The 12,313-nt window shown below is 38.8% G+C and overlaps 2 protein-coding genes across 2 annotated transcripts in view; one reads left to right on the plus strand and one right to left on the minus strand.

Moving 5' to 3' along the window:
• The window catches only part of LOC113519099 (uncharacterized), a 77,924-nt gene that overhangs the window by 55,288 nt on the left and 10,323 nt on the right, over positions 1-12,313 (plus strand). The gene's annotated exons all lie outside the window — the stretch shown is intronic.
• On the minus strand, positions 1,273-11,093 carry LOC113518811 (glutamate dehydrogenase, mitochondrial-like). Its single transcript, XM_026903807.3, has 11 exons — positions 10,839-11,093; positions 9,433-9,556; positions 8,248-8,355; positions 7,389-7,481; positions 6,346-6,432; positions 5,767-5,933; positions 5,136-5,273; positions 4,498-4,659; positions 3,621-3,825; positions 2,476-2,618; positions 1,273-1,875 (listed from the first exon to the last, which is right to left on the minus strand). Exons 1-11 carry the CDS (start codon positions 11,091-11,093, stop codon positions 1,759-1,761), a joined length of 1,599 nt encoding a protein of 532 aa, XP_026759608.3. The 3' UTR covers positions 1,273-1,758.

The raw sequence follows: 12,313 nt of genomic DNA on the forward strand, positions 1-12,313 counted from the left end.
ATTGCAGAATATTATTGCCTTTTAAAATGTGCAATTCTTAAATAATTAAATTAAATAAAAAGGCATGCCAACTATATTTGCTAATCATGAAAAGTGTAGAGAAATAGCTTGTATATACCCTGTAATCATATCGAAAATTACTGAAACAAATTTGATGAGGCTCACTTGATATATAAGCACGAGTCTCTCATTAGTTTTGTATAATTAATTAGATACTTTTCTATACTTGAGAGATAAGTACGATTAATGAAATGTGTATTATTATTAAACATTAGTTAATGATCCGTTGCCAATTCGCTTACCAAGCGTGGCAATTACTGCCAAACCCCCCAAGGGGAGGCTTACGTTCAGCAGTGGACAGTTAAAAGCTGATATGATAATGATAATTAGTTAATAATAAATTAATTATTAGAAGATACCTGTAAACATATCTGTTAAAATACCATCTTAGTACTCTCTGCCTACTACGTAAGGGACCTGACGTAAAATATTGATATATATCTGTTTACCAGAGGGAGACTTTGTACAAAAGTCGATGCTTGGATACCTTTGTCCCATTCGTGTTTTAACCGTGAAGCAGTTGTGTTTGCATGGCTGTGTTTCGGTTTGAAGGGTGAAATATGGCGTGAATTTACCGGGTACAGAGGAATAACATCCGAGTCCTCAGGAATGACGACGCATGGGGGGTATCATGGGCGAAACAGTATACTCTGTTATGTCCATGGTACTGCTCATGTTTGTAGGCGACGGTTACCACTTTACATCAGGTGGGCCGTCAGCTTGTTTGCCAATCTAAGTTGTATAAAAATGTGCGTAATTTTAGTTTCTCACAAATTGCCTTATTTTCACAATGTATAAAATTGTGTAGCTTCCACAATTATGATCCAATAGGGCTCCTATTATATCATTATTTATAAATGGAGCACAGCACACTGTAGTCTTATAAGGTCGTCTAAAAAGATATTATAAATTTTTAATAAATTAAAAACTACACATGCCCACCCAAATTACACATAATCCAGGACTAAGTAGTTTTCTCCATAGATCTTCCAAACAGAAAGGAATAAAGGCTTTAGGATAATTGGAAACAATGGTTAAAAAGCATCAATTTGGGGACCATAGGCAACTAACACTATTAAAAAAAAAAATAGTAAATATACACGCATTGTATTGTATTGCATTGTATCACTCTAATTATTTCAGTTTTGTATATAGAAAAAATATACAGTTGTGTATTATTAATTCTACGATTTGTTTTAAAATAAAACTATTATATCATAAAAGTTGTCGTTTATTTTATTTAAATACATTCTACAAATAAGTGTATGTAGCAAATTATTTTACAATAATTACCTTAACATTTTTCAGTTTAGAATTACTTCTAGATAATTCCAATTTAAGAAATAATAAAGCTAGAGAGATAGCTAATAAAGCTAGATAGAAAAGTTTAATAACATGATGATGGGGGGAAGGGATTGTTAGTAATGGAGACTGAGAATCCCATTGCTAGCAATATACCCAACCAGGTCGACTTCCCCGTGGTCCCCCCTGGAAACCATCGTGCTGAATTCCAAGTGTATTCATCACGATGGGCTAGCTGACCTGCCTTTTCGTCCTCACCAATCATCCCTCACTGGTGCTCCGCCAGCGTATCCTGTTAACGCAGGCGGGGTTAAAAAAAACTACTGACTGTTGTAAAGTTTAATAACATGATGATGTAATATGTTGCAAACAAAATAACATATAACATCTAGCTATCTAAATAGCTAATCCCTGTTCGTCGTAGGTGACAAATATCTTCTCTATTGCGGTAATATACGCCGCTGTTCGTAGATCGAGACCTAGATTGTATTCCTTGGCTGCTCTCATTACGTTCTGGAAGAAAAAAAAAATACGGATGGGGGAATGGTGAAGACCTCACCTATGCGTAAGTAACTGCGATAGATGCCGAATATTACGCAAAACCCGAGAGGATGCAGTTACTACACTTGTAAATGTAATGCGATGTAGTACCAGCATAGAATAGGCCACCGCTTTCTTTCCCGTGGGTGTCGTAAAAGGCGACTAATGGATGGGATGGCAAGGAATGGGCAGCAGCGTCCCTCTTAAAACATCTTCAAAGTCTACAGTTGCCAATCCACCTGTCAAGCGTGGCAAGTACTGGCAAAACCCCCAAGGGGGATTCTTATGTTCAGCAGTGGACAGTTAACGGCTGATATGAAGATGATGATGAAGTTTGGCGCCATTTGGAATATGGGACGCTTTGGTGACGTCAGCGTAAAATAATCTCAAATCGGCACAAAAATACAGATTATCAAAATCGCTATCAAAAGATTATTACTAATTCCCATTATTTTCTATCTGCTTTATTTTTTTCTTTTTCATTACTAAATTTAATAAAAAAAAAGTGCAGTGATTGTTTACAACTTGTGTCGAGTGAAAAAACAGATTTTAAATTTTACGCTGTAAACTGACCAGACAGGCATTCGTCATTGAATACTCGAGGCCTGAATTGACAATGTGTTTCTCGCTAGCGCCGGACATCATCGTCTGGAACAGCTCCGTGGGGACTACCTTCGCCTCCACGTTGGCCTCCTTTAGAGATTTTTCAACGGAATCTGGAAAAAGTTTTTTTTTATCATACTATAATGTCCATTGTATAATTTAAATTCCTTTCCCTTGGGTCTCGTAAGAGGCGACTAAGGGAGGGCGAAGGATAAGCAGCAGGGACCCTCTTTAAACATCTCTAAAAGCCTAATTGCGGTTGCCAACCCGCCTGCCAAGCGTAGCAACTACTGGCGAAACTCCCCTTATGGGGAAGGCTTATGTCCAGCAGTGGACAGTTAACGGCTGAAATAATAATAATAAATAATGTTCATTGACATATCGTTAAAGTTCTGTCCATATTTTTTTATATCACTGAAGTGGCAAACAAGCATATGGCCCACCTGATGGTAAGCGGTTACCGTAGCCAATGAACGCCTGCAATACCAGGGGCATAACGCGCGCGTTACCGATCCTGCAGAAACCTCTTTACCCCGTTTTAGAGAACACCATGCTGTAGTCTATTGGAAAAACCTCGACAGGGAGCTCATTCCATAACCTAAGCGAAAACATCTCTGAAACCGTGCCGTACGCGACCATCTAGGTTTTATCCATTTCTTAAGGTTATTAGCCTAATATTGTCACAGTAACCTGCATACTGATTACTTATTTAACAATAATGAATAATGTCCTTAAATAACATCACTTCTTGCATTTTAATCACTAGATGAGTAAAATGCACTATTTCTGACAAATTTTATTGCCATTTAATTGTACTTCATTAAATGGCAAACTTAAGTTTTAATTCGTTCTACAGTGGCAACACTAATATTTATTTATGGCTGTTTGACCACTAATGGTTATATGTCAAAATGAAGGTTAATTAAGATTATACATAATTTTTTTAAATATTTTTGGCTTTCGTAAACTGTAAACGTTACCACGGGGCTGGTGGCTATATATAATGTTTAATTTATTTTGTTTGTTCCTATTCTGGGGTGAACTTGTTGAAAATGTGACACTTACACTTACTCCATAATCGCTCAAAGATACTCACTCACCTAGCTAGTAATTACCTAATAGGGCTGTATTGGAATCTCTCCAGAACTTGATGCTTAGTTTCCCGAAACTGACATGGTTGAGATTCTTCAGGAATTCGAAGTAGGAGACGGTGACGCCTCCTGCATTAGCCAGCAAGTCTGGCAGCACCAGGATTTTCTTCTCACGAAGTATTACATCGGCGGCCGGCAGCGTCGGCCCGTTCGCACCTTCGCCTATAATCTGTAGATGTCAAAAACCTCATAGAAGACTTGATCACGTCACCATATCCATAGTTGTTCATTAAACAAACGAATTCACCAGAGGGAGACTTTATGCAAGAGTCGCTTGCTTGGCCATCTCTATACCATGGCTGTGTTTCGGTTTGAAGGATGGGATATGGCAGTGAATTTACAAGGTACAGAGGAATAACACCCGAGTTCTCAGGAATGGCAACGTATAAGGGGTTATTATGGGCGAAACAGTATACTCTGTTATGTCCATGGTACTGCTCATGTCTATAGGCGACGGTTACCGCTTTCCATCAGGTTGGTCGTCAGCTTGTCTGCCATTCTAAATTGCATAAAAAAAAATGGTTTTAATTTAAATCAGTTTTTGGACGATTTCTTAATAGTGGAAAACAATATTCTGAGTCTCAATTCTATGCTTATTTTAATAGGGTTTACTTCGATATGGGTTTATTTTGTCATAATAAAAACTACTCTTCTTGTGAGCATAATCTGCGCATTATAAGAATCTTTGCTAATAAACGTGAACTCAAGTTTGTTTTTTCTCTTTGAGCCTCATAAAATTTTAGTATTTAACTATTATTTAGAATGTAGACATTTATCCCAGTCAATCATCGTACCCCGATCACGCGAAAGTCGTGGCCAAAAAGAAGATGAAAGGAGCTACCTTACAATTTAACTTCTTAGCAACGTCTACGGTGATGGTCTTCTCCTTGGCAGCCACAATCAGGATATCGCATTTTTCGAATATAATTTCCGGGCCGACTTCCCTAGCGCCTGTAAATCCCTTAGCGCTGCCTTTGTTGTTCATTTTGTAATTGTGAAGTTCCTGGTAATTTGAAAAGAAAGAAAAATAATTGATTTAGACAATAATTGATAAGACAATATAAAAGCTAACAATAAAAACAAATTCTAGTACTCAGCATGTTGCGGGAGTCCTTACCACTCACCGACGCTAGTCTTCCGTAAGATATATATATATATATATATATATATATATATATATATATATATATATATATATATATATATATATATATAAAGCGCACTGTGCTATTTAAAGTTAGAACCTCAAACTCAGGTTTTTCAAGTCGATGATGAATAGTGGCAAATGAATCTATCGACAGAATCGTTATCGCTAGCACGTCTATGAGATAGAAAGAGATAACGACATAGCGTCTTATTTTTTTTCATGCGAGTGCTTACTGATCCTATATTATTAGTTGATTCGTTAGCTACTTATCAAGGGGCACAAGATAGACCGGTTCTTTCCAATATTGAAGTGTCAGTGGCAACTTGTCAAACCTTCGCCTTGATCCCGTCACTGTTGGCGAGGTTGCAGTCGTATTCCAAAACCCCAATGATCTTAACTCCGTGCTGCTCCAGGTACATCGCCGCGTAGCTGCCGACATTACCGAACCCTTGGATTATGGCCGTCTTGCCCTGAAATTTGTCTTTAATTTATTACCCTCGCGCACTTTTCGCCACCTGAATAAAGTATTGGCGATTCCTCTCGTATCTTTAGTGTGCATGGGCTGTGGTAATCACTTACCATCAAATTAATCGCATGCTTTTACCGATCTTTCACATAAAACAGATTGGAACGAAATTTCATGGATTTTGTTTAATCCATATACGACTATAAGTAATTAGGTACTATGCATTTTCAAGATGGATATAGCAACAAGCGATAATGAATCACTATATTATAGTACAAAGAACATTTGAGAAGCATCATCCATTTCATAGTTCCGTACAGACCAGCACTGTCTTACCTAGAAATCGAAGGAAATGCGCTATACTATAGGAATAGGGCATACAGGCTATTTGAAAATTGTAAGCCAAAGACGAAAGTCGTGAACAAACATTGAAACTGCGTTGATCTTGTACCGAGCTGTTAACTAAATGACTTCAAATTGGCAGTAGCCAAACAGACCTTGAATCCCGGTTCAAGGTTGATCATCTGCATATATTTAGGTTCGTGTATAAAGGTGCTGATGGTCATGAACACGCCACGTCCTGTCGCCTCCACTCGTCCACGGATGCCGCCGCCGTGGATCGGCTTCCCGGTTACACAAGCCGCTGCGTTCAGGTCCTTGTATCCTGCACAATATAATGTACAATATCTTTGATGTTACAGTAAAGCCGTGTAGTTCCTTACTTTTTTAATTACTTAATTTAATGGTCAAGAGCTTGGGCAACAGCGTCCGTCTTAAAACATCACCCGAGCTTAAAAACGGTTGCTAACCTGTTTGCCAAGCGTGGCAGCTACTTCGCTAGCAAAACCCCCCAACATCCAACGTCGTCCAGAGTGTCCAACTCTCAAGTTAGCAAGGATTATTTTTCGATATATTTCTTTACTCTCCGATTTTTATTTCACCCTCTTTCACCCCAATTTGTTATTTTATTGTATTTTTCTAATGGCCGAAATTGTATGACTGGAGCAGGGAGCCATACTGTTTGGTGGTACATACTACCTCTACCCTTGTGCTATTAAGATTTAGATTTACGGTACCTAGAGTTTTGATGTAAGTATCCACTATCCACGACATCTCTCTGCCAGAGGTGTTCACATCCGGAGCCGGCACGTCTATCCCGGCACCTGATAATGTTTACATAATTCTGTGGATAATAAATATGCTAAATTTACCTACTATGGTCTATGAATTTACAGGGTACAGAGGAATAACATTTGAGTCCTCAGGAATGGCAACGCATGAGGGGTATCATGGGCGAAACAGTATACTCTGTTATGTCCATGATACTTCGCATGTCTATAAGCGACGGTCACCACTTTCCATCAAGTGGGCCGTCAGCTTGTTCATTATTCTAAGTTGCATAAATAAAAAAAATAACAAAAAATGAGATTGATTATCGACAGAGGCACAACTAAAATACGAGACTACTTGCCTTGCACTTTACTTGTGCTTCTGTCGATAATCAATCTCAATTTTTTTAAGTATAGTAAAAAAATTATTAGTTTGTTTGTATATGATAATATTTATATAATAGTGCGCCACCTACCCTTTGTCTTTTTCTCAATGTCCTCTACCCAAAGGTTGTCTGGAAGAGATTGCTCAGCGATAAGGCCGCCTTTTGTATCACTTCTCATTAATATTTACTATATTTGTTATTTCTCTTTTTACTTGGTGCAATAAAGTGTAAAATAAATAAATAAGTATGTAAATATTTTTTAGAAGATTGATGACTAATATGGAAAGTAGTGCCTGCTAGCCATATGGTCCAGGCACAGAATTTACGACTCCCACGGGAAAGCAAGGGGTGCCTCCTTCCTTTCCCGCGGGTGTCGTAAAAGGCGACTAAGGGAGAGCGAGGGATGGGCAGCAGCGTATCTCTTACAACATCTATAAAAGCCTAACAGGGGTGCCAACCCGCCTGCCAAGCGTGGCAACTACTAAAAAACTCCCCTTATGGGGAAGGCTTATGTTCAGCAATGGACAGTTAACGGCTGAAATAAATAATGTGGGTGTCTCCGCAGCCAGAAAAGATTTCGTGTATAAGGAGATTGTTACATTATTATAATGCAGCGTAATATACCTATATAGTTTTTCTTAGCCAACTCCAATGTGTACCGCCTCGTGATCCTTTGTAGTTCAGCTACCGTATATTTTTTCGGATCGATCGCCACTCCTGGAAGAGAATTGCTTTACGATTGGATTGATAAATAGTAACATACGACAAAATTGCTATCTACATTTGGACAAATGACCAACTATGTAAATTCACATCTACCTCGATTCGTTGGTACTTTTTGAAGGAAGTTGAAGCAGTTGTCTGCATGGCTATGTTTCGGTTTGAAAGGTGGGATATGGCGGTGAATTTAGAGTGCACATAATTTATTTACAGAACACAATGCGCGATCATAACAGAAAGTTAAGCTCAAGTACAATAATAATAACCACAAGAAGGTAGCGCGAAGTTTAAAAATACTTTTTTTTTTTGATGGGTGAAATTGGTATTGTAACTCCGCCTGCGCTAACAGGATACGCTGGCGGAGCATCAGTGAAAAGTGATAGATGAGATAGAAAACAGACCAGTTAGCCCATCATGATGAATTCATCAGGTATTAACCATGATAGTTTCCAGACAGAACCGCGAGGAGGTCGACCTGGCTGGGTATATTGCTAGCGATGGGGTCTCCATTACTAACAATCCATTCCCCCCCCCCCCCGTTTAAAAATACTTAGGTAAATGCAAATTGAATAAATATTCTACTATAAATGATATGATCATTTTGACTTTTTCTTTAACTGGTATTAATAATTTACGATAGTCATTTTTGTACTGCTCTTTTACTTTACGAGTCACAATATACTCGCAAATAAGGCACAGACGTCTGTCAGATTTTATTTTCAGAATTAATAATTATTTATTAGTGCATGTTATTATAATTTACCTCCTTTAGCACCTCCAAACGGTATATTGGAGCAGGCGCATTTGTAAGTCATAAGTGCGGCCAGCGCTTTGACCTCCCCCAGATCGACTTCGTCCGAGAACCTAATTCCTGCAATGTGACTTATTTTTATTTGGTTGGTACTATATGGTAGCTGTATTATTCGGACTTTAATAAAGCAATGGTAACATAACATAGTAGTATATGTTTCGGATGATTATTATTATATAGTTTTTTTTTAATAGATTTTTTTTACAACACAGGGGGCAAACGAGCATGCGGCTCACCTGGTGGTAAGTGACTACCGCCGCTCATGGTCACCTACAACACTAAAGGCCTTGCAGGTGTGTTGCCGGCCTTTTAAAAAGGAATATGCTCTTTTCTTGAAGGTTATGTTGTCGTATCGGTTCGGAAATACTGCTGCTGGAAGTTGATTCCAAAGAGTGGTATTATTTGGGTTTTAATGAAGCAATTGTAACATAACACGGTAGCATATGTTTCGGATGATTATTATTAGGTATTATATAGTTTGTTTTTTTTTTCTAATAGATGATAATGGAATGGTACCCCACCCGCACTATCGGTATACACCGGCGGGGCACCAGTACAGAATGATAGGTGAGGAAGAAGCAGATCAGTTAGCCCACCGTGAGAAATCTAACAATAAATCAGTCACGATTGTTTCTAGGGGGAACCACGTTGCTGAACATATGCCTTCCCTATACAGGGAGTTTTGCTAGTGTTTGCCACGCTTGGCAGGCGAACTGTCAACCGCAGTTAGGCTTTTGGTTAGGAGGGATACTGCTACCCATCCCTCGCCCTCCCTTAGTCGTCTATTACGCCACCCACAAGAAAGGAATAGCGGCCCATTCTATGCCGGGGCACACACGGCTACGGATTTTCTCATTGCTTTTTCTCTTTCCCATTCCTGAGGACTCAGATGTTGTTCCTCTGTACCCAGTAAATTCACGCCATATCCCACCCTTCAAACGGAAACACAGCCATGCAAACACAACTGCTTTACGGTTGAAACACGAATGGGACAGAGGTGCTCAAGCAAACGAATTTTGTACAAAGTCTCCCTCTGGTAACAAAATAAGTGATGGCGAATTGTAAATGATCTCTGAAAGAGATTTCTTCCAGACAACCTAATACAGTGGCATAGGAAGTAGTGAATGGGCAATTAACCTCCTTTGCAGGGCAGTCGGTGCACGCTGTGCTGTGAGCGGTAGCCGTGTATAATCTCGTATTCACCACTCTTCCTCTGCAGCGGAAACTCGAACTGGAGGGAACTGTTGCACGAACCCATAACCTAAGAATGTATTACATCAATCATCATCATCATATTACTTATTTATTTATTTATTTACAAGAAACATGGTAAGTGTATAGATGTTACAATAAGTATAAGTCCTCATATTTCGCCATAATTAGACATGCAAATATTGAAACTTAAAAAGAATAAATGTTAAATAAGTCATTAAAATTCGAAAAGTTATATAAAATAAAATACATCAATAATGTCAGACACTTGTCAACAATAAAGAAGAAAGATATCAGCCGTCTACTGTCCACTGCTGAACGTAAGTTTCTCCCCAAAAGGGGGATTTTACCAGGGTTTGTGTTACTTGCCACGCTTGACAGGCGGATTAGCAACCGCAGTTAGGCTTTGGTGATATTCTAAGAAGGACGCTGCAGCCCATCCCTCGATTTTTAATTTCCCTTAGTCCCCTCTTACGACACCCACGGGAAAGAAAGGTGTGGCCTAGTCTATACTGGGACCATACGGCCATTTATATGAATAAAATTGTACAATTTCAATCAATTATATCAACACTAATAATGGCCTCCCACTGTCATATATGTATATATAGTATATACAGTGATTAGTATGTATGTTCAATTAAATATATACCTATACATTAAATATTGGGAGGAAAGGATTGTTGGCAATGTGGATTAACAGTCCCATTGCTGGTAATATACCCTGTCAGGTCCACCTCCACGTGTCCCCTCCCCCCTGATAACCATCGTGCTGAATTCCAGGTGGATTCATCACGATGAGCTAATTGACCTGCCTTTTCATTCTCACTTATTATCCTTCACTGGTGCCCCGCTGGCGTATACCGTTAGCGCAGGCGGGGTTACCATTTCATTATCATCCATTAAAAAAAACACATTAAATATCTACTTCGACCATTATGGTATTATTATATGTACTAATTAATGTATATGTCTCACTCTAGATATCGTATGTCTCTTTTCTACCGCGATCCAATACAATTTAATAATATTTACATACATACATACATATTTATCACGCCTATCTCTCATTGGGGTAAGTAAAAACAATGGAACGCCAAGTGCCTCGATTCAAACAGACCTCTTTCGCTTCCTCCACATTCATCAATCCATTCATATACGTTCGCCGGTTACGTGTTCTTTTAATTTGACCCTTCTTCAGCACGTCGCCTATTTAGTCAACATACATCCTTCTAGGGTGGTCCCTATCGACGTCTCCATTCATCCGTGCTTAATAAATCTCTTTCATCCGTCCTTTTCGAATGACCAAAACAAATTTTGTACCTACTTACCTTCAATATACCGGCTACCCGATTTGTTCTCTTCTTGTCTGAAAAGTGGGTATGTTTCTTCAGATATTCCACTAGAGCGGGCTCGCACACCTTCACCGCTGAATGATAAAAGTATTCCACCATCCTGTAGAAGCTAGGGTCGGGATCGGTGGCCACTTTCACCAAGTGTTTCGGTATTTCGTAACACCTCACAAATGTTAAATACTGTTTAGGAGGTAGCTTCCTTCTTATATTTCTACATGGTAGAGAAAACATAATAAATAAAATTAAAAACGTAAATCAAAATTACATTGACGTATAAATGTTATTTATGTCAATTTCGGTGAGATTCTTTTGTTCTTTACCGAGAAATGAGAATAAAAAGTTTGTTTACCTTTACGCTATATTGTAGTAATTGTACAAATAGTTACTGTACTATTCTTGCGTCTGAGGTGCCCTCTAGAAATCTGTCCGATTCTAGAATAAGGGCATAGGGGTTTGTGACCCCGGCCTCTCGAACCGCTGCAATGTCCCAGTCTTTTCCGCAACTGCAGTGCCCCCCCCCCCTTTACTTTCCAACATAAATGCCTTATTTCTCTTATTTACCATCTATATTATTATCTAGTCATCCTCTTTTCTAATGCGATCCAATACAATTATTATAATTAGTAAAATATTTACATACATATTTTGCACGCCTATCTCTCATTGGGGTAAGTAAAAACAATGGAACGCTAAATGCCCCGTTTCTAACAGACCTCTTTCGCTTCTTCCACATTCATCAATCTTTTCATACACGCTCGCCGGTTATGGGTACTTTTAATTTGACCCCCAGCACGTCGCCTATTTAGTCGACATACATCCTTCTAGGGCGACCCCTATTAACATCTCCATTCATTCGTGTTCAATTAATCCCTTTCGTAGAGGGGAAAGGGATTGTTAGTAATGGAGATTGAGAATCCCATTGCTAGCAATATACCCAACCAGGTCGACCTCCTCGCGGTTCCCCCTGGAAACTATCATGGTTAATTCCTGATGAATTCATCATGACGGGCTAACTGGCCTGTTTTCATTCTCATCTATCACTCTTCACTGGTGCTCCGCCAGCGTATTCCGTTAGCGCAGGCGAAGTTACCATACTATTTTCACCCAAAAAAAAAAATCTCTTTCGTAATTCTGGCTACTCCACCAAAAACAATTCAATCAATAAATTGACAACCAAGTATTAAACGCGCGAGAGACTCGTAAACTGTCATGTGTCACAGATCCGAAGCATAGACAAGTAGACAGATCGAATATTACATTTACCATACCATAACGGTAACAGCCTACAATGCCTCTGACTACCCTATAAGCGATTGTAGTCGTGAGTATAATAATTATTTTTTTTATTTATTTATGGCAACAAACAGTCATTTACAAAATAATACAATATACGTTACAGTTTCAGATTATTTATTATTTTTGCCGAATGATAGATGCTGGTTCGGGAAATG

This window comes from Galleria mellonella, unplaced genomic scaffold (assembly GCF_026898425.1).
Source record: "Galleria mellonella isolate WM207_F2 unplaced genomic scaffold, CSIRO_AGI_GalMel_v1 utg44, whole genome shotgun sequence".
NCBI lineage: Eukaryota > Metazoa > Arthropoda > Insecta > Lepidoptera > Pyralidae > Galleria > Galleria mellonella.

Coding starts and splice junctions, on each gene's coding strand:
- LOC113518811 (XM_026903807.3), bottom strand. CDS start 11,093: ATGTTTTCTCTACCATGTAGAAATATAAGAAGGAAGCTACCTCCTAAA. Junction 5,274..5,766: donor ACCTTGAACCGGGATTCAAG/GTCTGTTTGGCT, acceptor GACAAATTTCAG/GGCAAGACGGCCATAATCCA. Junction 1,876..2,475: donor CAATGACGAATGCCTGTCTG/GTCAGTTTACAG, acceptor TTTTTCTTCCAG/AACGTAATGAGAGCAGCCAA.